Source organism: Rhinoderma darwinii, chromosome 7 (genome assembly GCF_050947455.1).
Source record: "Rhinoderma darwinii isolate aRhiDar2 chromosome 7, aRhiDar2.hap1, whole genome shotgun sequence".
NCBI lineage: Eukaryota > Metazoa > Chordata > Amphibia > Anura > Rhinodermatidae > Rhinoderma > Rhinoderma darwinii.
In genome coordinates, this window is record NC_134693.1 from 137,201,653 (window position 1) to 137,226,709 (window position 25,057).

The 25,057-nt window shown below is 39.9% G+C and overlaps 1 protein-coding gene across 3 annotated transcripts in view; it reads left to right on the forward strand.

Annotated features, from left to right (window-relative positions):
- PLXNA1 (plexin A1) overlaps positions 1 to 25,057 on the forward strand; it is a 288,333-nt gene that overhangs the window by 198,769 nt on the left and 64,507 nt on the right. For all 3 annotated transcript variants that reach the window (XM_075831799.1, XM_075831801.1, XM_075831800.1), the window contains exon 10: positions 5,170 to 5,370. In XM_075831799.1, the coding sequence (XP_075687914.1) occupies positions 5,170 to 5,370 (201 nt within the window). The remainder of the gene's footprint in view (positions 1 to 5,169; positions 5,371 to 25,057) is intronic.

Consider the following 25,057-nt stretch of genomic DNA (forward strand, 5'->3'; position numbering starts at 1 on the left):
TTGTGGTTATATTCTTGTATATAGGGGCAGTATTATAGTAGTTATATTCTTGTATATAGGGGCAGTATTATAGTAGTTATATTCTTGTATATAGGAGCAGTATTATAGTAGTTATATTCTTGTATATAGGGGCAGTAATATAGTAGTTATATTCTTGTATATAGAGGCAGTATTATAGTAGTTATATTCTTGTATATAGGGGCAGTATTATAGTAGTTATATACTTGTATATAGGAGCAGTATTATAGTAGTTATATTCTTGTATATAGGGGCAGTATTATAGTAGTTATATTCTTGTATATAGGGGGCAGTAGTATAGTAGTTAAATTCTTGTATATAGGGGCAGTATTATAGTAGTTATATTCTTATACATAGGAGCAGTATTATAGTAGTTATATTCTTGTATATAGGAGCAGTATTATAGTAGTTATATTCTTGTATATAGGGGGCAGTATTATAGTAGTTATATTCTTGTATATAGGGGGCAGTATAATAGTAGTTATATCCTTGTTTATAGGGGCAGTATTATAGTAGTTATATTCTTGTATATAGGAGCAGTATTATAGTAGTTATATTCTTGTATATAGGAGCAGTATTATAGTAGTTATATTCTTGTATATAGGGGCAGTATTATAGTAGTTATAATCTTGTATATAGGGGCAGTATTATAGTAGTTATATTCTTGTATATAGGGGGCAGTATTATAGTAGTTCTATTCTTGTATATAGGGGGCAGTATTATAGTAGTTATATTTTTGTATATAGGGTCAGTATTATAGTAGTTATATTCTTGTATATAGGAGCAGTATTATAGCAGTTATTTTCTTGTATATAGGGGCAGTATTATAGTAGTTATATTCTTGTATATAGGGAGCAGTATTATAGTAGTTATATTCTTGTATATAGGGAGCAGTATTATAGTAGTTATATTCCTGTATATAGGGGCAGTATTATAGTAGTTATATTCTTATATATAGGGGCAGTATTATTGTGGTTATATTCTTGTATATAGGGGCAGTATTATTGTGGTTATATTCTTGTATATAGGGGCAGTATTATAGTAGTTATATTCTTATATATAGGGGCAGTATTATAGTGGTTATATTCTTGTATGTAGGGGACAGTATTATAGTAGTTATATTCTTGTATATAGGGGCGGTATTATAGTAGTTATATACTTGTATATAGGAGCAGTATTATAGTAGTTATATTCTTGTATATAGGGACAGTATTATAGTAGTTATATTCTTGTATATAGGGGCAGTATTATAGTAGTTATATTCTTGTATATAGGAGCAGTATTATAGTAGTTATATTCTTGTATATAGGGGCAGTAGTATAGTAGTTATATTCTTGTATATAGAGGCAGTATTATAGTAGTTATATTCTTGTATATAGGGGCAGTATTATAGTAGTTATATACTTGTATATAGGAGCAGTATTATAGTAGTTATATTCTTGTATATAGGGGCAGTATTATAGTAGTTATATTCTTGTATATAGGGGGCAGTAGTATAGTAGTTATATTCTTGTATATAGGGGCAGTATTATAGTAGTTATATTCTTATACATAGGAGCAGTATTATAGTAGTTATATTCTTGTATATAGGAGCAGTATTATAGTAGTTATATTCTTGTATATAGGGGGCAGTATTATAGTAGTTATATTCTTGTATATAGGGGGCAGTATTATAGTAGTTATATTCTTGTATATAGGGGGCAGTATAATAGTAGTTATATCCTTGTATATAGGGGCAGTATTATAGTAGTTATATTCTTGTATATAGGAGCAGTATTATAGTAGTTATATTCTTGTATATAGGAGCAGTATTATAGTAGTTATATTCTTGTATATAGGGGCAGTATTATAGTAGTTATAATCTTGTATATAGGGGCAGTATTATAGTAGTTATATTCTTGTATATACGAGCAGTATTATAGTAGTTATATTCTTGTATATACGAGCAGTATTATAGTAGTTATATTCTTGTATATAGGGGGCAGTATTATAGTAATTATATTCTTGTATATTGGGAGCAGTATTATAGTAGTTATATTCTTGTATATAGGAGCAGTATTATAGTAGTTATATTCTTGTATATAGGGGCAGTATTATAGTAGTTATATTCTTGTATATAGGGAGCAGTATTATAGTAGTTATATTCTTGTATATAGGAGCAGTATTATAGTAGTTATATTCTTGTATATAGGGGCAGTATTATAGTAGTTATATTCTTGTATATAGCGGCAGTAAATCAGTACTTATAGGGGATGATTATCTGCTACTTATTTTCCTCAGATCTTTATGCTTGGCTGCTTTTTTGTTTAGTTTCATTAGGGCAGAGCTGTGATCTGTGACTACAGTTCTGACACGCAGTCTAAGACACACCTCCTGTCTCTTCATTGGTTTAGGTGGCCGCTCTCTCCCTCCCTATTGCAGCTCTGCCTCTTCAGATTGGTTGCTTTGTATAAATACAAGACTATCACAATCTCACCAGGTAATCCATTTATGAAAAGGTGATTTCCATTTTTGCAAAGGCAAATTATTATAAAGTACAGATTACTTATCCATTAGTGATGGAGAAAGATGATTGCCGCACATTTATAATGAGGCACCTGAGCCTTAGGGGGGCTCTGGAGGGTAACTTTAAACTTTAGGCTTCATTCACATAAGAATTATTGAATGGGTGCTGAGTGTTGTGGCCAAGTCAAAAACCAAAATTGGACCTTGATGTAACCATCCATGACTGCTGTGATGTAAGTACGGGCTATTTTGTGTAATGTGGAGTGAGCGACACAAGGGCTGGCTCTTAGGCCATATATATTGCAGATCATTTCTATATTACTGGGATTTCCGGTAGAACAGAAAATATCCTTCTTGTTTGCTGAATCAATATTATGAAGAACGCAGGTCATCCATCTCACCTGCGCTACTATCATTAATGCATCAGACACGTTGTGGATTGCTGCCTCCAAGGGAAGGATGAACATAAGAAAATACCCAGAGCTTATCACCAGACGTCGAGGGTTAAATGGTGGCCTCACAGTTCAGATTTGTAGTGTTGTCTTCTTATCCGAGATGATCATTAATACCTATGACCTCTCACTGATGAGTATTGATGGAGAGATGCCAAAACATTGGAGGATCTCAAGAGCGTTGATGATCAGGAGAGGGCTGAAGATGAATCCTAGGAAGTGTAAATGATAACCCCTCTCGTGCCAACCTGCTCTACAGACTCCCAACAGCTGGCATCTGCCGGATGTGGTACAAATGAGTCTGGGATGAACCATAAGGGTGTCCTGGCACATTAAGTATGCGGTGGTTAGCACTTCTCATCTCTTCGTTAGATGTTGGATGGAACATGAGCCACACGTTGCATGTCTTTCGGAGGCCGCTGAATTAACTCCGTAAGCCAGTCTTCTAGTTTATTTTGGCATGTGAAGTGCGACTCTTCACTGACTCATTGACTTTAGTTCATAATTGTGTCACTCGGAAACCCAGCTGTTAGTAGGAACTACTACCACTCAGGAACGTCTGTCTTATGTGTCGCTAGAAGTTCAGCTGGGACTAAGTCAACGTTTGGCCTAACCACCTTGAACCTGTAAGAACCTTTTACACCGGCCGATAAGTGTCCGGTGCAGTGAGCGCCGATCAACAAGACACCGTTGATCGGCGTTCGTTTGCTCCAGTCACACGGAGCTATGGATGAGGACGAGCAGTCGTTACTCCGATCGCTCGTCCCCATACATTATTATCATGTTGACCGCACGATTCCCAGTTTACACACCAAGACGTGCTGCCGAAAACGATATTTCACTATATTAAAATGATACGACCACAGACGATCGAGCGTTTTCTCGTTCATTAGCTGATCGTTTCTCTATTTACACTGGGCAATTACCAGCAACGAGCGTTATATGAAGGCTCATCTGCCCGATAATCGTCCAGTGCAAAACCCCCTTAAGATAATGTGTTCTAGCCTGATAGTTACCTGTATGATTGGGGATAAGATGTTCTCAATAACATTCGAAGGATGATCCTGCAGTGTATATGTATCCCGTTGACTATATGACTTTGTATACAGCACAAAATAATAGGGATCTCGTAGGAAGTATCGTACACCACAAAACTTTGCAATTAAAAAAACGTCATCTATGAAGCGCACCTCATAGTTAATGGGGTTAAAGGAGTCTTCTCCTCAAGGCAGTGCCTTTTCTTATGCTTCATTGGGCAACATGGATGTTATGGAGTGGGGAACCTTGATCTGGACCCAATTTTATGAACCAGAGCATAGAGCCGCTATCTATGTTCACTGGAGCTTCCCCCCGCCATCTATGAAGAGTTGCAGGTCAAGCAATTTTTAGTAGAATCAGAATCTAAAGTGAAATGCAAACTCTGCTTTTTGATAGATGAACCCCAATATTATTGTTCAGCACCTAAATATTTCGGCCGCCATTTTGTACCTTAAGACACAATTTAATCTGACTGTAGAAATGTACATTGTTCAATCGGTTTTGATGAGTGTCATTAAATGGGCTTTAAACTCCATTTCTTTTACAGTTAAATGTACGCTATTGTTCCATATTATTAGCCATTCTAGGCTTCCTATACTTTTCTTCAAAACTCCTTGCCCCTCCATGTTCACCTCCAGATACATAAACATCCATATGTGTGACTGTTATCAGCCGTTCCTCTTATGACGGCGCTACACTATTATAAGCTGCAGAATTTAGGTGCACTGCTCCTTTAAGGTCAATGACCTTAACGCCTCGATCTTGATTGCCCTTCCTAGTAAATCGATAGATTGCTCTTTCAATAATGATGAATTGGGCATTTTCTGTGTGATAGACACAAGATAATCATTGTATGTTTTCCCTCTGCAGCAAAAACCAACCAGTCATTTGCGCCTATTTCCCACGTCTGTTATATACCCTTTTGGCATTTTATGGTATCACCCATAGTGCCAGCCCCGCCTCCATTGCGTTCACTGGACTAATTTAAAGGGACCTGACCTACTAAACATCCAGCGTCCATGTTGTGTCCTGCTGTCGTTATAATCGCCTCTGGGAGGGTAGAGCTCCGTAACAGCCGATGTACCAACCCTTAGGTTTTGGGGTGGGTGATATGGACTGCTATAGGTGATGATACATTCTCTTCTCTTTATTACAGGACTGCCCTCAGATTCTGCCTTCAACTAAGATCTACATTCCAGTCGGAGTCGTGAAGCCGATCACATTGACCGCCAAAAACCTCCCCCAGCCGCAGTCCGGACAGCGCAATTATGAGTGCATCTTCCACATCCCGGGTAGCGTGACGCGAGTCACTGCCCTGCGCTTCAACAGCACCAGCATTCAGTGTCAGAACACCTCGGTAAGTGGCCGCTGTGCAAAGCGAATGATTCACAGCAAGTAGCTGTGCTGATTGTGTGTATGTTTTACAGCGGAGGAGCTATAGGGGGTCAGCGGTACCGGTTCCGCCCGGCCCTGGTTCCTAAACGGCCCAAAGGTCTCTTTGCCACATAAAGGCCATATTACAGATTTTGCTTTGGGGCTTCGAAGCCTGCCGTTGCCCCTCTGTGTATGTGGGTGTTTAGAAGAATGGGAAGATCACTTTAAATAAAATGACCAGTTATTATTATCGCGTATTATGATCGTTGGGCTCACGTGTAACGAGGGGCCATACAATTCATTATAAGATGACCGTGGCCGTATCCCTAAAATCTATGATGGCAGGTAATTCTTCTAATATTGGCTCAGCCACTAAAATTAGATATAGAGCGTGATCCCGAGGTGACGTCAACGTGTCAAGTCATAAAATGATCTGAATAAGGGCCTGTTCACATCAGTGTTCGGGTTCCCTTCAGCTTTTCCGTCAGAGGAACCAATGAACGGAAACGATCGCTTCCGTTTGCATTACCATTGATTTGGATGCTATTGCTTCCATTTCAGTTTATTTCCGTTCCGTGAAGTCTCCGTTTTTGGGTTTTTTCACGGAAACCATAGTGCTGTCAACTGCGCAATTGATTCCGTGAAAAAAACGGAAACTTTACTGAATGGAAACAAACTGAAACGGAAGCATTACCGTTGCAATCAAGCGATGATTTCCGTTCGGCTTCCCGTTCCTCTGACAGATTGAACGGGACAGATGAACAGAACCCAAATTCCTGATGTGAACAGGCCCTTAGGCCCTGCTATTCACATCATGTTTTTTGTTACCGTTTCCCGTATATGTCGGGAACCGCTCCCAACGTATACATTAAACGGACGCCTGTGACATGCCACAAACGGCATCCATTAACCATAGGCTATTATGGCATTCGTTTAACGTACACGTCATGAAAGGCTCATGGCCTATACGTTAAACAGGTGCCGTACTTCACCCATAGGCGCCTGTGTTAAAAATAAATACTGCACGGTATAAATTGTTTCAGCGTCTACTGCACTATTCCATGCTTTTTTGCGCTATATTGACATATACTGGCCCGAGAGAGGCCATAATTACGATTTTGGCCCTCGTCGGGCTAATGTAACTGGTGGACATGACAAACATGATGTGAACAGGGCCTAATGTGAATGTGTTGTCATCTGTGTGAGTGGTTTCCAGTCTTTTTGCAGATGTCGGGTCTGTTTCAGCTTTGTTTTCCTCCTAATAAACCTATTTACATCGTGTTCATCTCCCAAAGGCGCGTGCAGGATTTTATGATTACAAAACTGCAGCAAATGAAAGCTCAACAAGAAAGAACACCATATAAAATAGTCGCGTAAAGCCGGCACCGTGGGAGCTGCGGTCCAGTATGGTCCGGTTAGGGTTGTGCGGCGGGAGGGAATGTGGCGGCGGCGGTTCGTGGAGTCCTGTGTGAGCTGTCGATGGGTCTGAACGCTGTATTTGCACAGGTTCTTTGTATATTGGTTGTGTGCAGCAGCGAGCCGTAGGGGAATTGCTGGATTTCTATGTTCTACTTTAAGGTCAATAAGTGTGTTTGTCAAGGGGCACGTTAAACGCTGCTCAGTGCGATATTTTATAGGGCGACTGGTTCTAGTGGTCTATACACATCTAAGGCGTTTATAGCTCTGGAGTATAATACAGGATGTAACTCAGGATCAGTACAGGATAAGTAATGTAATGTATATACACAGTGACTCCACCAGCAGAATAGTGAGTGCAGCTCTGGAGTATAATACAGGATGTAACTCAGGATCAGTACAGGATAAGTAATGTAATGTATGTACACAGTGACTCCACCAGCAGAATAGTGAGTGCAGCTCTGGAGTATAATACAGGATCTTACTCAGGATAAGTAATGTAATGTATATACACAGTGACTCCACCAGTAGAATAGTGAGTGCAGCTCTGGAGTATAATACAGGATGTAACTCAGGATCAGTATAGGATAAGTAATGTAATGTATGTACACAGTGACTCCACCAGTAGAATAGTGAGTGCAGCTCTGGAGTATAATACAGGATGTAACTCAGGATCAGTACAGGATAAGTAATGTAATGTATGTACACAGTGACACTACCAGCAGAATAGTGAGTGCAGCTCTGGAGTATAATAAAGGATGTAACTCAGGATCAGTACAGGATAAGTAATGTATGTACACAGTGACTCCACCAGCAGAATAGTGAGTGCAGCTCTGGAGTATAATACAGGATATAACTCAGGATCAGTACAGGATAAGTAATGTAATGTATGTACACAGTGACTCCACCAGCAGAATAGAGAGTTCAGCTCTGGAGTATAATAAGTGGATGTAACTCAGGATAAGTACAGGATAAGTAATGTAATGTATGTACACAGTGACTCCACCAGCAGAATAGTGAGTGCAGCTCTGGAGTATAATACAGGATCTTACTCAGGATAAGTAATGTAATGTATATACACAGTGACTCCACCAGCAGAATAGTGAGTACAGCTCTGGAGTATAATACAGGATATAACTCAGGATCAGTACAGGATAAGTAATGTAATGTATGTACATAGTGACTCCACCAGCAGAATAGTGAGTGCAGCTCTGGAGTATAATACAGCCTCTTACTCCGTGTCATAATATGTCTAAGTGCCACTTGCTCTTCCAATTCTGCTGTTCTTTGTTATTGAATGACAGACTGGGAGCTAATGACAACAGAAATGCTTCACTCTTTATTTGGCATAAGATAAAATATGATGAGTAAGATTTGGATAATCAAGTATTGATTCTTTCCTCCGAATTCCAACATAAATCTTTATTAGTTGTTCTTAGGAGCATTTCCTATAATTACCCTGAATACCTCGTGTTGTGGGCATTGAGATGTATTACGTTCGTTTATTAACCTATTGTAGATTATGGACACTTGGTTACATCTTGGTTGTTGGAGACCTGGTCACATGAATGGTCGGGCTGGAGATTTTCTTGCTCTTCATCTACTTAGTGGGTTCCCAGAGACTCCGGAGCCTGGATTCTCCTTTATATCCACACTTCTCTCCAGTGTTTGCTGAGATTGTGTGTATTGAGGGGAGAACAACTGATGGAAGGTTGTCAATTGTTTCTTAGAGGAGTTTGTATTCGGGGGTAGAAGGTCTGGTGATGTCCCAGGGAGATTCCAAGCAGAGCCTTGGAGAGCGCAGAAGCCGGGTCAATGAGAGCGTGAAATCCATGAAAGAAGTTCACTTCGCCAAACCTCAGTAGATTAATTGTGTTTGCAAAGCTCTCCAGCCAAGAAAATACAGATCTAATGTATTGATGGACAAGGTGTCTCTGGGGACGGATGCTGTTCCGAGCTGCCCGCCAGCCGCCTTCTCTTCTCTGAGCGCACGCTCCGGCTGCTCTGCAGCTCTTACCTCCCAGCATGTGCATTGTGTTGTGTTTTTTTCTCTATGGTGGCCCTTGGCTTTGTGTATCCAACCACCTGATCCTTCCCGGCTCCTTTTATTGATGGACAATGAGTAATGCTCTGAATCTGTACTTAACCCTTACACCTTAACCTGAAGGCTTTGTCTTTTTCCCCAAGTTTCCATGGTAATGTCCACACTAATGTCATGCAATAGTTCCATTTCCACTAAAACTGTCCACGCCATCAACGTAATATCACTGGTGAGGTAAGTAACATAATAAATGGGAAAAATCCAATTTGCCTAAAAAATGTTGTTACTGTACAAACTGAATATGTTCACTTGACCAGCACTGACTACTTTTATACTGCCCCCTATATGCAAGAATATAACTACTATAATATTGCCCCCGATGTACAAGAATAGAACTACTATAATACTGCTCCTATATACCAGAATATAACTACTATAATACTGCCCCCTATATACAAGAATATAACTACTGTAATACTGCCCCCTATATACAAGAATATAACTACTATAATACTGCTCCTATATACAGAATATATCTACTATAATACTGCCCCCTATATACAAGACTATAACTACTATAATACTGCCCCCTATGTACAAGAATAGAACTACTATAATACTGTTCCTATATACAAGAATATATCTACTATAATACTGCCCCCTATATACAAGAGTATAACTACTATAATACTGCCCCCTATATACAAGAATATAACTACTATAATACTGCTCCTGTATAAAAGAATATAACTACTATAATACTGCCCCCTATATACAAGAATATAACTACTATAATACTGCCCCCTATATACAAGAATATAACTACTATAATACTGCCCCCTATATACAAGAATATAATTACTATATTACTGCCCCCTATATACAAGACTATAACTACTATAATACTGCCCTTATATACAAGAATAGAACTACTATAATACTGCTCCTATATACAAGAATATAACTACTATAATACTGCTCCCTATATACAAGAATATAACTACTATACTACTGCTCCCTATATAAAAGAATATAACTACTATAATACTGCCCCCTATATACAAGAATATAACTACTATAATACTGCCCCCTATATACAGGAATATAACTACTATAATACTGCCCCTATATACAAGAATATAACTACTATAATACTGCCCCCTATATACAAGAATATAACTACTATAATACTGCCCCCTATATACAAGAACATAACTAATATAATACTGCCCCTATATACAAGAATATAACTAATATAATACTGCCCCTATATACAAGAATATAACTACTATAATACTGCCCCCTATATCCAAGCATATATCTACTATAATACTGCCCCCTATTTACAAGAATATAACTACTATAATACTGCCCCAGATATACAAGAATATAACTACTATAATACTGCTCCTATATACAAGAATATAACTAATATAATACTGCACCTATATACAAGAATATAACTACTATAATACTGCCCCCTATGTACAAGAATAGAACTACTATAATACTGTTCCTATATACAAGAATATATCTACTATAATACTGCCCCCTATATACAAGAGTATAACTACTATAATACTGCCCCCTATATACAAGAATATAACTACTATAATACTGCTCCTGTATAAAAGAATATAACTACTATAATACTGCCCCCTATATACAAGAATATAACTACTATAATACTGCCCCCTATATACAAGAATAGAATTACTATATTACTGCCTCCTATATACAAGACTATAACTACTATAATACTGCCCTTATATACAAGAATAGAACTACTATAATACTGCCCCTATATACAAGAATATAACTACTATAATACTGCTCCCTATATACAAGAATATAACTACTATAATACTGCTCCCTATATACAAGAATATAACTACTATAATACTGCCCCCTATATACAAGAATATAACTACTATAATACTGCCCCCTATATACAGGAATATAACTACTATAATACTGCCCCTATATACAAGAATATAACTACTATAATACTGCCCCTATATACAAGAATATAACTACTATAATACTGCCCCCTATATACAAGAACATAACTAATATAATACTGCCCCTATATACAAGAATATAACTAATATAATACTGCCCCTATATACAAGAATATAACTACTATAATACTGCCCCCTATATCCAAGCATATATCTACTATAATACTGCCCCCTATTTACAAGAATATAACTACTATAATACTGCCCCAGATATACAAGAATATAACTACTATAATACTGCTCCTATATACAAGAATATAACTAATATAATACTGCTCCTATATACAAGAATATAACTACTATAATACTGCTCCCTATATACAAGAATATAACTACTATAATACTGCCCCCTATATACAAGAATATAACTACTATAATACTGCCCCCTATATACAAGAATATAACTACTATAATACTGCCCCCTATATACAGGAATATAACTACTATAATACTGCCCCTATATACAAGAATATAACTACTATAATGCTGCCCCCTATATACAAGAACATAACTAATATAATACTGCCCCTATATACAAGAATATAACTACTATAATACTGCACCCTATATACAAGAATATAGCTACTATAATACTGCCCCCTATATACAAGAATATAGCTACTATAATACTGCCCCCTATGTACAAGAATATAACTACTATAATACTGCCCCAGATATACAAGAATATAACTACTATAATACTGCTCCTATATACAAGAATATATCTACTATAATACTGCCCCCTATATACAAGAATATAACTACTATAATACTGCCCCCTATATACAAGAATATAACTACTATAATACTGCCACCTATATACAAGAATATAACTACTATAATACTGCCCCCTATTTACAAGAATATAATTACTATATTACTGCCCCCTATATACAAGACTATAACTACTATAATACTGCCCTTATATACAAGAATATAACTACTATAATACTGCTCCTATATACAAGAATATAACTACTATAATACTGCTCCCTATATACAAGAATATAACTACTATAATACTGCTCCCTATATACAAGAATATAACTACTATAATACTGCCCCCTATATACAAGAATATAACTACTATAATACTGCCCCCTATATACAGGAATATAACTACTATAATACTGCCCCATATACAAGAATATAACTACTATAATACTGCCCCCTATATACAAGAATATAACTACTATAATACTGCCCCCTATATACAAGAATATAACTACTATAATACTGCCCCCTATATACAAGAATATAACTACTATAATACTGCTCCTGTAAACAAGAATATAACTACTATAATACTGCCCCTATATACAAGAATATAACTACTATAATACTGCCCCCTATATACAAGAATATAACTACTATAATACTGCTCCTATATACAAGAATATAACTACTATAATACTGCCCCTATATACAAGAATATAACTACTATAATACTGCCCCCTATATACAAAAATATGACTACTATAATACTGCTACTATATACAAGAATATAACTACTATAATTCTTCCCCCTATATACAAGAATATAACTACTATAATACTGCCTCCTATGTACAAGAATATAACTACTATAATACTGCCCCCTATGTACAAGAATATAACTACTATAATACTGCCCCTATATACAAGAATATAACTACTATAATACTGCCCCCTATATACAAGAATATAACTACTATAATACTGCTTCTGTATACAAGAATATAACTACTATAACACTGCCCCTATTTACAAGAATATAACTACTAAAATACTGCCCCTATATACAAGAATATAACTACTATAATACTGCCCCTATATACAAGAATATAACTACTATAATACTGCCCCCTATATACAAGAATATAACTACTATAATACTGCCCCCTATATACAAGAATATAACTACTATAATACTGCTCCTGTAAACAATAATATAACTACTATAATACTGCCTCCTATGTACAAGAATATAACTACTATAATACTGCCCCCTATGTACAAGAATATAACTACTATAATACTGCCCCTATATACAAGAATATAACTACTATAATACTGCCCCTATATACAAGAATATAACTACTATAATACTGCCCCTATATACAAGAATATAACTACTATAATTCTGCCCCCTATATACAAGAATATAACTACTATAATACTTCCCCCTATATACAAGAATATAACTACTATAATACTGCCCCCTATATACAAGAATATAACTACTATAATACTGCTCCTATATACAAGAATATAACTACTATAATACTGCCCCCTATATACAAGAATATAACTACTATAATACTGCTCCTATATACAAGAATATAACTACTATAATACTGCCCCTATATACAAGAATATAACTATTATAATACTGCCCCCTATATACAAGAATATATCTACTATAATACAGCTCCTGTATACAAGAATATAACTAATATAACACTGCCCCTATATACAAGAATATAACTACTATAATACTGCCCCTATATACAAGAATATAACTACTATAATACTGCCCCCTATATACAAGAATATAACTACTATAATACTGCCCCCTATATACAAGAATATAACTACTATAATACTGCCCCCTATATACAAGAATATAACTACTATAATACTGCTCCTATATACAAGAATATAACTACTATAATACTGCCCCCTATATACAAGAATATAACTACTATAATACTGCTCCTATATACAAGAATATAACTACTATAATACTGCCACTATATACAAGAATATAACTACTATAATACTGCCCCCTATATACAAGAATATATCTACTATAACACTGCTCCTGTATACAAGAATATAACTAATATAACACTGCCCCTATATACAAGAATATAACTACTATAATACTGCCCCTATATACAAGAATATAACTACTATAATACTGCCCCCTATATACAGGAATATAACTACTATAATACTGCCCCCTATATACAAGAATATAACTACTATAATACTGCTCCTATATACAAGTATATAACTACTATAATAATGCCCCCTATATACAAGAATATAACTATTATAATACTGCCTCCTATGTACAAGAATATAAATACTATAATACTGCCCCTATATACAAGAATATAACTACTATAATACTGCCCCCTATATTCAAGAATATAACTACTATAATACTGCCCCTTATATACAAGAATATAACTACTATAATACTGCCCCCTATATACAAGAATATAACTACTATAATACTGCCCCCTAAATACAAGAATATAACTACTATAATACTGCTCCTGTATACAAGAATATAACTAATATAATACTGCCCCTATATACAAGAATATAACTACTAAAATACTGCCCCTATATACAAGAATATAACTACTATAATACTGTCCCCTATATACAAGAATATAACTACTATAATACTGCTCCCTATATACACGAATATAACTACTATAATACTGCTCCTGTATACAAGAATATAACTACTATAATACTGCTCCTATATACAAGAATATAACTACTATAATACTGCCCCCTATATACAAGAATATAACTACTATAATACTGCTCCTATATACAAGAATATAACTGCTATAATATTGAGGTGAGTGAAGTATGTATATGTGTGTATTTATTTGCTTTGCACTCGAGAGATTTAAGACCAATAGATATTTGCATTTTCTATGTCCATGGAGTCGGCTTTATTCTTCAGACGCTGATTTTGCAATAATGTTTCTTTTTATTTTTTCCCTATTCTGTATTGAGCTTTCCTGATACAAAAACCCACAAAATTCTAGTGAAGACCTTGTTATTCCCCCCTCGCTCCCCCTTCTCTTTTTCTTCCTCTCTATGCGGCCGTCACATTTATCTTGCTCGCAGCCGTATTTTAAAGTGAGGAGGGAGAATCCGGAGAATTTGATAGGATCCAATTAAATTTGTGCAGATAAAATGATGATGAATTGCAGCCGGGTTCCGCAGAGACACCCTGTACGTTACCGCCGGCCCCATTGAGCTTGCGAGAAGCTGAGGTCATCAGCTGCAGAAAAAAATAGGACACAGCTGCATGTACAAGTTCCGTGTCTGCAGTCAGTCGTTCGGGGGTTGGGTGAGATGGTGCATTCACTTTATACCTGGTAATAAATTACATTGATTATTATAGGAATAACGCTAACAATCTTCAATCCATCCTAATTTATACCGAGACAAAAAAATTAGAATGCGATTTTATGCTTTTTTCGTTAGGAAAGCTCATGAACGCTATCTGGGATACAGGACAAAGAAACAAATGTGTGATCTGGTGCTGGTGAGCTGAGCCTGTTTGGTCTGCTTCTGGTGCGTTGGTTCAGTGCCGGGAGTCGGGCCGCTTCGGTCAGGCGCCGGGAGTCGCGCCGCTTCGGTCAGGCGCCGGGAGTCGGGCCGCTTCGGTCAGGCGCCGGGAGTCGGGCCGCTTCGGTCAGGCGCCGGGAGTCGGGCCGCTTCGGTCAGGCGCCGGGAGTCGGGCCGCTTCGGTCAGGCGCCGGGAGTCGGGCCGCTTCGGTCAGGCGCCGGGAGTCGGGCCGCTTCGGTCAGGCGCCGGGAGTCGGGCCGCTTCGGTCAGGCGCCGGGAGTCGGGCCGCTTCGGTCAGGCGCCGGGAGTCGGGCCGCTTCGGTCAGGCGCCGGGAGTCGGGCCGCTTCGGTCAGGCGCCGGGAGTCGGGCCGCTTCGGTCAGGCGCCGGGAGTCGGGCCGCTTCGGTCAGGCGCCGGGAGTCGGGCCGCTTCGGTCAGGCGCCGGGAGTCGGGCCGCTTCGGTCAGGCGCCGGGAGTCGGGCCGCTTCGGTCAGGCGCCGGGAGTCGGGCCGCTTCGGTCAGGCGCCGGGAGTCCGTATATGGGGGGCCTATGGATACGTTTAATGTATATTATATATATATAATAAAAATTCTGAAGCTCCCCATCCCCTTCCTCCCCTTTCCACCCATCACCTTCTTGGTTGGTGCCTTTCATTCTTATTTTTGGTAAATGCGTTTTGCCGCTAGTATAAAGCATAAATCCTCCTGCCACCGATCTGCTTTTATAACCCCACAGAAAATAAATCCTGACATTAACTCTGGAGGCGTCTGTAGTAAACATGACATAAAGCCGCTATATCACAATAATGACTTTAATTTCTCAATTTTAACTTTTTTATATTTTTCTATTATTATAATCTACCGCTAAGAAGAATATTACTCTCCACCCCCTGGAAGATTCCATATTTGTTTTTGTTTTTTTCTTGCCCAAATTTTTTTTTTTTTTTTTATGTTCAAGCAGCTAAATCCTTTTTAATCAAACAATTTGTGCTTTTCATGCAGTGTTAGCAGTATACACATTTTTATTGAGTGTATTTTTATTTTTACATTTTTTTTTTTTTTTTTTTTTAAGAGCTTAAAATGGACAGCTTAGTAATATTCCAAGAGTAAATCTGTCCACAGACATGAAAGTGGAAGCAATCAATTGATCCTTTTCAAGGCCAGACACCCGTTCAGCCACGTTTTCTTCAGAGGACTTTTTCGACCCAAAACGGAAAATAAGAACGCAAATTCTTAATTAGGGACCCAGCTTTCAAGTCATAGGCTCAAAAGGGTCTAATGGGTTTTAGTGAATTGACAATGTATAATCTTCAGACTTAACTGTAATGTCTATAGCCAGCTTAAAGTGAATGCCCAGTCTTCAACACTTTGACTTTTAAAATCTAAATAGATCCAAAATTCTGTGCTGATTGATTTCTTAATAAACCTTAACAGCGGTCAGAGCTTCAAATCCCCTACATGGACATAAAATAATAAAATTTTGCCGCCTTGCAGCGACCACTAGGGGGAGCACAGGGGCTTACTGCATACTGTTATACATTGAATTATGCACTAAGCTCCCTCTAGTGGTGGCTGCAGGCAGACAGAATTTTATAATTTAAGCCTATGTTTTGGCACCTCTTATTTCTGACTCATGACTCATGAATGTTTCTCCAACCCTTTAACCTTTTGGTAAAGTCCTTTGAATGAGCCTGGGGGAGTCAATTGTACTTTTTTGATGCTTTTTATAGTCCAAGAGAGCTTGTTGCCAACCTGGCCATGCCACTTAACTCATTTCATTGGCTATTCTTGGTGGAATTGGCATTTTGATAGGTCCCGTTGCCCCCATTAGTCTTACATTGTTATAGATTTACGGTATGGTGATCACATCTACACATTTTGGGAATGTACAATCCAGTTGTTTTCTCTTGTGAGTTGATGTTTAGCGTGTATCTACAGATGACAAAATACTTTGCCGGTTCCACAATAAAAATCAATGATTAAAATGTTGGCTTTGTGCTTTTAATGAATCCTTCCCCCCAAAGCTTTCAATGGATTTAATTTCTTTCCATCAATATATCCCAATTTCCTCCATAACACTGTTTAGCGCTGGCTAAGTGCTTTGTTTTGAGATGGTACACTGCGCTCTTACTTCATGTCACTGTTCTGGTGATGAATCGTATATTCAGGTAATGGAGACCTCACTGAGTGATTTTTATTTATAATACGGTGTTCTGCACATTAAACTGATAAATCAAGCGTGACGGTTGCATTGGCAGTAGTGCTTGCAGTGGTGGTGGTAGTAGTGGTTGCAGTGGTGTAGTAGTGGTGGTTGCAATGGTAGTAGTGCTTGCAGTGGTAGTAGTGCTTGCAGTGGTGGTTGCAGTGGTAGTAGTGGTTGCAGTGGTAGTAGTGCTTGCAGTGGTGTAGTAGTGGTGGTTGCATTGGCAGTAGTGCTTGCAGTGGTGGTGGTAGTAGTGGTTGCAGTGGTGTAGTAGTGGTGGTTGCAATGGTAGTAGTGCTTGCAGTGGTAGTAGTGCTTGCAGTGGTGGTTGCAGTGGTAGTAGTGGTTGCAGTGGTAGTAGTGCTTGCAGTGGTGTAGTAGTGGTGGTTGCAGTGGTAGTAGTGCTTGCAGTGGTAGTAGTGCTTGCAGTGGTGTAGTAGTGGTGGTTGCAGTGGTACTAGTGCTTGCAGTGGTGGTAGTGGTTGCAGTGGTAGTGGTTGCAGTAGTAGTGGTGGTAGTAGTGCTTGCAGTGGTGGTGGTTGCAGTGGTATAGTAGTGGTGGTTGCAGTGGTAGTAGTGGTTGCAGTAGTAGTGGTGGTTGCAGTGGTAGTAGTGCTTGCAGTGGTGTAGTAGTGGTGCTTGCAGTGGTAGTAGTGGTGCTTGCAGTGGTAGTAGTGGTTGCAGTGGTGTAGTAGTGGTGGTTGCAGTGGTATAGTAGTGGTGGTAGTAGTGCTTGCAGTGGTAGTGGTGCTTGCAGTGGTAGTAGTGGTTGCAGTGGTGTAGTAGTGGTGGTTGCAGTGGTAGTAGTGCTTGCAGTGGTAGTAGTGCTTGCAGTGGTGTAGTAGTGGTGGTTGCAGTGGTAGTAGTGCTTGCAGTGGTAGTAGTGCTTGCAGTGGTGTAGTAGTGGTGGTTGCAGTGGTACTAGTGCTTGCAGTGGTGGTAGTGGTTGCAGTGGTAGTGGTTGCAGTAGTAGTGGTGGTAGTAGTGCTTGCAGTGGTAGTGGTTGCAGTAGTAGTGGTGGTTGCAGTGGTATAGTAGTGGTGGTTGCAGTGGTAGTAGTGGTTGCAGTAGTAGTGGTGGTTGCAGTGGTAGTAGTGCTTGCAGTGGTGTAGTAGTGGTGCTTGCAGTGGTAGTAGTGGTGCTTGCAGTGGTGTAGTAGTGGTGGTTGCAGTGGTATAGTAGTGGTGGTTGCAGTGGTAGTAGTGGTAGTGGTGCTTGCAGTGGTAGTAGTGGTTGCAGTGGTGTAGTAGTGGTGGTTGCAGTGGTAGTAGTGCTTGCAGTGGTAGTAGTGCTTGTAGTGGAGCTTGCAGTGGTAGTGGTGCTTGCAGTGGTAGTAGTGGTTGCAGTGGTAGTAGTGGTTGCAGTGGTAGTAGTGGTTGCAGTGGTAGTAGTGGTTGCAGTGGTAGTAGTGGTTGCAGTGGTAGCAGTGGTTGCAGTGGTATAGTAGTGGTGCTTGCAGTGGTAGTAGTGCTTGCAGTGGTAGTAGTGGTTGCAGTGGTGTAGTAGTGGTGGTAGTAGCGGTTGCAGTGGTGGTGGTAGTACTGGTTTCAATGGTGGCGGTGGTGGTCATTGTTGCGGTGGTAGGTAGCAGCGATTGTGATAGGTGGCGGCGGAGGTAGGTAGTAGTGGTGGCGGTAGGTAGCCGTGGTGGTAGATTGCGGCAATGGTGGTGGTGGGTAGCGGTGTTGGTGGCAGTAGTCGGCATGTAAAGCATTTCCCATAAGGCCCTTTTCACACTAGGTTCGCAGTGTCTGCCGGAGTATCACCTGAGGTATGCCACTGTACTGGCATACGTTGCTCATCGGCTTTCATTGCAAAAAAAAAATGCATACCGCACCGTATATTATTATTTTTTTACTGGATATCTCTGTACGGGAATAGCGCGGTCAACTGCAATATTCCATACAGTAGAATAAAATATTTACCAACGTATACCAGCCCAATGGAGATCAAATGGGCACTTTTTTTTCCTTCCGTATATGGGGGCCTATGGATACGTTTAATGTATATTCTGGGAGCTTTCCCGGCGCATACGATAATCATACACTGCAATGTGAAGAGGGCCTAAGATAACGTTTGCTGGACCAGAATTCTCTAGAGACTTTGTTTATAATCTTGAGCTCCCTACAACATGTAATTACGTGTTTATCTCAGGGGGGCATTATCTGTACGGAGGTTACCCATCCCCCACCGAGAGGGACCGTCTTTAGCATTAATTTATTTGAAAGTGATAACCTGTGGCCAATATGGTCTTATCTACAAATTATTTTGAGTAAAAGTCCTTGGTAATGCCAGGGATGTAGCAGATTCATTGAATTCACCATTTGTAGGGAAGCATCTCTTAAGCTGGCCATAGACCTTAAAGGGGTTCTCCGCTTTGGACAATCTATACTTGTTAGAAGGGTCCCTTGTCAATAAGTTGATCACAAAGTGTCCCCCTGCTGGCATATCCATCGATCATCTGTAATCTGAGGGAAAACCTGACACTAAGTATTCAGTTTCCCTGCAGCACCACCACAGGAGAAATGAGGCATTACACAATGTCTATTCATATCAATATCTTGTCATGAAGCATGGGGCCTTACACAGACCGTAGTGGTGTGCACGGCCGTGATTTGCGGCTCGGACGACCGCAGAGTTTAACCCGCAAGCCGCCCGCAAATCGTGGACCGTGAACATGGCCGCGCGCATTAATTTATATGAGCCTGGACCGCAAAGCACGGCCGTAATAAGACATGTGCTATCTTTTTGCGGTCCAAGCTCCTGGGCAATGCACGGACCGTGGAATCCACGGTCGTGAGCATGGGCCCATAGAAATGAATGGGACCGCAATTCACCCTCAGATTTGCGGGTGAATTGCGGCCGCAAAAACACGTTTGTGTGCATGGGGCCTAATACAGGACAGGTCCCCCAGAGAGAGGGACGCTTTATGTAACCACTCTCCACTTTATGTAACCAAGAGATGAGGACCCTGAACAGAGGACCCCCCTCTATGAAAATTCCTAATAGGGTGTATGAAAATGGGTTTGCACTAATTGAAAGTTTGTTCAAAGTGATTCAGATGGTCGATTATTTGAGACCAAGACCCAACATATGTAGAGAAACATGGATTGGCCATGTGGGATTTTGACATCCATTTGTCCAGGAGAATAGATATGGGGTTTTGGACAATGAAAGTTGAATGGTCATGAACACTTTTTGATGGGACTTGGCTTGTTGGGTGAACTTGTGGGTGCTCTAGGACCAGCTTAAAACTCATATGTCCTTTTTGGTGTTGGCTAGACGGCCTATGGTCCATGAGTTGTCTAATTCTCCAGCTTTTACGTGGCCATGATATGTTTGCAGATCCTCCAAATTTCATTGGGTCTGCGGACAGTCTAGTATGCCATGGACTATAGTTTTTTGGAAGATCACACTATCATCGGATTTGCCAACAAATATACAGCGTCTGTAGCTGTTTATGGGTTAGGGCTTTTGAACTCAAAAACTTTGTTGGTGCAACTAGGTTGCCTTCATCTTACTGTCTTCATGGTGCACTATGACTCTACTGGCCATTGCATCGGTGATCAGGGCAAGGTGAAAGAATGGAGAAGACCTCAATGTCTACTGGATGTGAGATTTTTTTTTTCCCGATCTGCTCTAACCGTGGAGATAAAAATATCTCGATGTGACTAGTGATGGGTGCTGCTGGTAGTGTTACTGGTGACATTAAGTCACCACAGACTCTTGAAATAAGCCGGACTTATAAAAATGTGGTCTTGAAACGCGTTGTGAATTATTATCCATGCAGCTCTTCAATCTTTCAAGATCCTCTGGTCACTTAACCTCCAGTGACCCCGCACTTCTGCGGCAGCTCCCACATCATCTCAGACGGAGATCTATTTGGTCTTCACATTATTGTCCTTCCAACGAGACAGTCCTTCTCATTTTTGGCCGGCTTCAAATTAGCAGTGACGTAGCGCATGTATACATATGGCTGCACATACATCTCCTATATAAACTTTTATCAAACCATCAAAAAGAGTATACAAAAAAAAAATCCCAGACGCTGTTGAGAGAACTCCGGACCCAATCTGTTCCTCAAAAAAATCTGGAATTCATTTTTTTTTTCTGGTTCCTCGTGACTCTAATTGCCCGTTTCAAGGGTGATGGCGGCCGTCTTTGAATAGACTTCTATTTACTCAACTTTGAAAGTGAAAATTGCTAATGACAGCCATCTGCAGGATAAGCCGCAGGGAAGGAGAGTGATGTGTTTCTTGTGATTGAGTCGAGGAGCGTTTCGGTGAGTAATCTCATGGAAAAGCCGGGGCGGTTAACCTGCTGACTGAGGCTCCACTCTCTTGGCCTGCGCTAAAACATGAAGTCATCTCTTCTTGCGACGCTCCAGCCTGGGTGTGTCTTCTACTTCCAGCAGATGTCGAGTTGGAAGTTAAGGCTGTGCAGAATTCTCACTTTTTATTTGTTTCAAAATAAAAAAATTTGTTTCAAAAATTTCAATTTCGTGAATTTTTTAATTTTCCAGAAAAAAATATATCATCAAGATTATCAAGCAGTAACTTACACTGTAACTAGGGTGTAGGGCTAACATGTTATTTATCAAAATTGCTCTCTTGAGGTGCAAGAGTTACCCGAATCTACTGCAGGGCCGACTTGGGCCGGTTTCATGCACGTGAGTTTTTTTGCATTTTTTTTTTAGTTTGTTTGTTTTGTCTAAAACGCCGCAACCAGTTGTTTTTTTAAAAGTCTAAAACGTGTTTTAGAGCGCAACAAAAAAAAATGTTTTTATGAAAGAGCCATACAAAAAGATTTTGAGGGCCAACGAATTCGACATGCGCGATCTTTAGTAGCCTAATCCTTCTGCTCACATCTGAACAACCACCTTTTCTAGGAATACAGATCTATTCTATAGTTCACCGCTTCGATCAAGAGACGTGATTGAGTATTTGAAACCAGGACCCAGTGACGGATACTAATGGCACCTGATGGACCCTATTGACCTATAATGGGGTCCGCCCGTAGCCTCCGTCTCAGATCTCGTCCGATTTCACGGGAACAATAGCGCTGCACGCAGTGCTATTCTTCCCATCAACAGCATAGACACCCCAATGGACGTCCTCATAAGTCAATGGGTTCCATCGGGCACCAGTGGTATATACGTCATACAACGGGTCCGGCACTGCACATTGGTTTCCATTTATAAAAGGAAGCCAAAACGCAGATGTTTAATGCCTTATCTAGAACCTTTGGTTAAATATCCCTCACTTTAAAAAAAAAAATTAGATACAAAAATTTCAAAAGGATATAAAACCCATTTAAAAAAAGTTCTTCTATCCAAGAATGTTAATGTTTTTTTTCTTTTGTTTTAAATTTACCATGCTTTCGAAGCAAATGAAACATATCAAAGCTGCGTAATAAGATGGCTGATATTCTCCTCTTTTCTACGTTGGCCCTTGTTCAGTCCACGCTCATTCCAGTTTGCTCACGGGTTTGAAATGTTCTGCAAACTGGTCTCGTTTCCGTGTTAATCCGCCTGCGTTAATGTGTCAGGCAGGGCAAACCCTGGGTTCTTGTTGGGAGGGAATGTAATCTCATTTGCTGCCACAGCCAATGCAGCGGGAAGCCACAGCTTCAGGATTCATTTTGACCTCCTGGCCCGCTCGATCTCTCTGTAAGTAATTTACGGCATCATTATCTCAGAATTACGGCTTGTCACTTTGTAATATGATGGAATGCGAGAGTCTCGTGCCTTGTAAAATGATATTGACAGCTTGGCAAGCAACTAGTTAAATGGCCGAGTTGGGAAGCGGGGTCTGGTTCGAGGCGCACGTCATACGGAGCTGAAATACTAAATGGGGAAGAACCTGATGAGGCGGATTGTGTGTCTTGCTGCTCATCTTTGTCTCCTTTGCTTGGAAAATGGAAGGTCGACGTCATGCGTCATTTTTGTAAGAATTTTTTAAAATGTTTTTTGTTTATTTTCTTCCATTTCTTCACGTCTTTTGTTTTCGATACATGTCAGTATTGACACCGAAATCCCTTCTATATGGAGCCATGTCACCTTCCACTGTTGTGGGTTTCTCCCCAGTCACGTCAGTCCTGCCCCCCCCCCCCCCAGTGGTGTGTAAAGAATAGCTCTATTTTTGAAAATAATTACAATTGAAATATACAGATGATGTTGAAAACTTGTCTTCTACTCCAGTCACTTCCAAAGCTGCGTTTAAAAATGTGTTGTTTTTTTTTTGTTCGCTTAGTCACATATCACTGATGCTCCCTGCTGTTCATATCTTCTTCTCTAGTCACATCCAAAGCTGTATTAAGAACGTTGCCAACAGCTCTGTGCACTCTGTAGCGAGCCTGATATCAACACCTAATCTCCCACAATGCACCACCGCAGTATTTGCTCTGGGCAGACAATGAACAAGCAGGGGATGCATATCTTCAGCTGTAATATGGTGTGTTTGCTGTAAAATTGACTCGTTTTCTGTATTCAGCTCACTTTATCTATTCTGCACCACGCTACATGATAGATTATCGAGCAGAGAAGTCATCTCCTTCGCACAATACAGCAGCACAAAAGGAGGTTTGGAAAGGAGGGGCAGACCTCAAGAGCGCCTCACGCGGGATAAGGAGTCACGTTGCGACACTAAAGGGGTGCCTGCTCAGCAAGTCTGCCATGTTCGCTGAAAAATCTCGACGGCAAATACAGTGCAGAAAGCAAAAAAATCTTCTGTTAACCCCTTATTTCCTCTTAGATCCGGTTCTTCTGCTATTTTCCCTAAAAAAAAATCTATATAAAATAAATCATCAAGAATAAACATTAGTATAACACCTGGAGTAGTCGTCTTCTGTCAGCTGCTCTTGGCTGCATCTGGTTTCGGGAAAGTTGGGTGACAACCAATATGGCCGCCCATCTTTTTTTGAATACTGAATAGCTGATCTTCCTAGTTACATAAAGCTGCATCTCTCGCAGAAGATTTGCCATTCGGGACTGTAGGAAAGCAGGATGGCAGAGGTAAAATGGCCGTATGGTTGTCACTCAGCTTTACCGGAATGTGGAACAGAAGACGACGACGACTCCAGGATTGATATTTACAAAGGATTAAAAAAACAAAAAGATATTATGGGGTAAATGCTCTTTGGGTCCCCAGAAGTGACCGGTCTCTATCAGCAAAGCCTTTGGATTTTTTTTTTCTTGGCCGTTAGTGTCAGGTGCAGAAATTATCATTAAGTAGCTGGACAGCTGCAGGTTTAGATGCTTTCTGAAGATCCCAGGGTCCCAAATGAGACATGTCAGCGTGCAAACTGAAAATGCCAATTTCACTTAGAATGGTGCTACGCGTTTCACAGCTAAATCCCACTGCCAACCCCAACAGTCTTAATAGCATTGAATGTTTTTGCACACGATCAGAAGCCACAGAGATGGCAATATGGCTGCCTGCCTATGTACAAATCTCTAATGTGCCCCCCCCCCCCGCTGCACCTTGGAGAGGTTTGGGATTCAGTACGCACACTATGAAACGCGTGGACTGACTCGCACCAGCAGCCATTATTTTCCGTCCAGTCTTCTATCTTCTAGATGTTTAATTGTAATTTCTTGCTGTCAGTCTCCATTTAAACCCGTTCCTGTGCTGTAAATAAGACAAGCCATTTATCTTAAAGCACTGGAGGTAGGGGGGGGGGGTC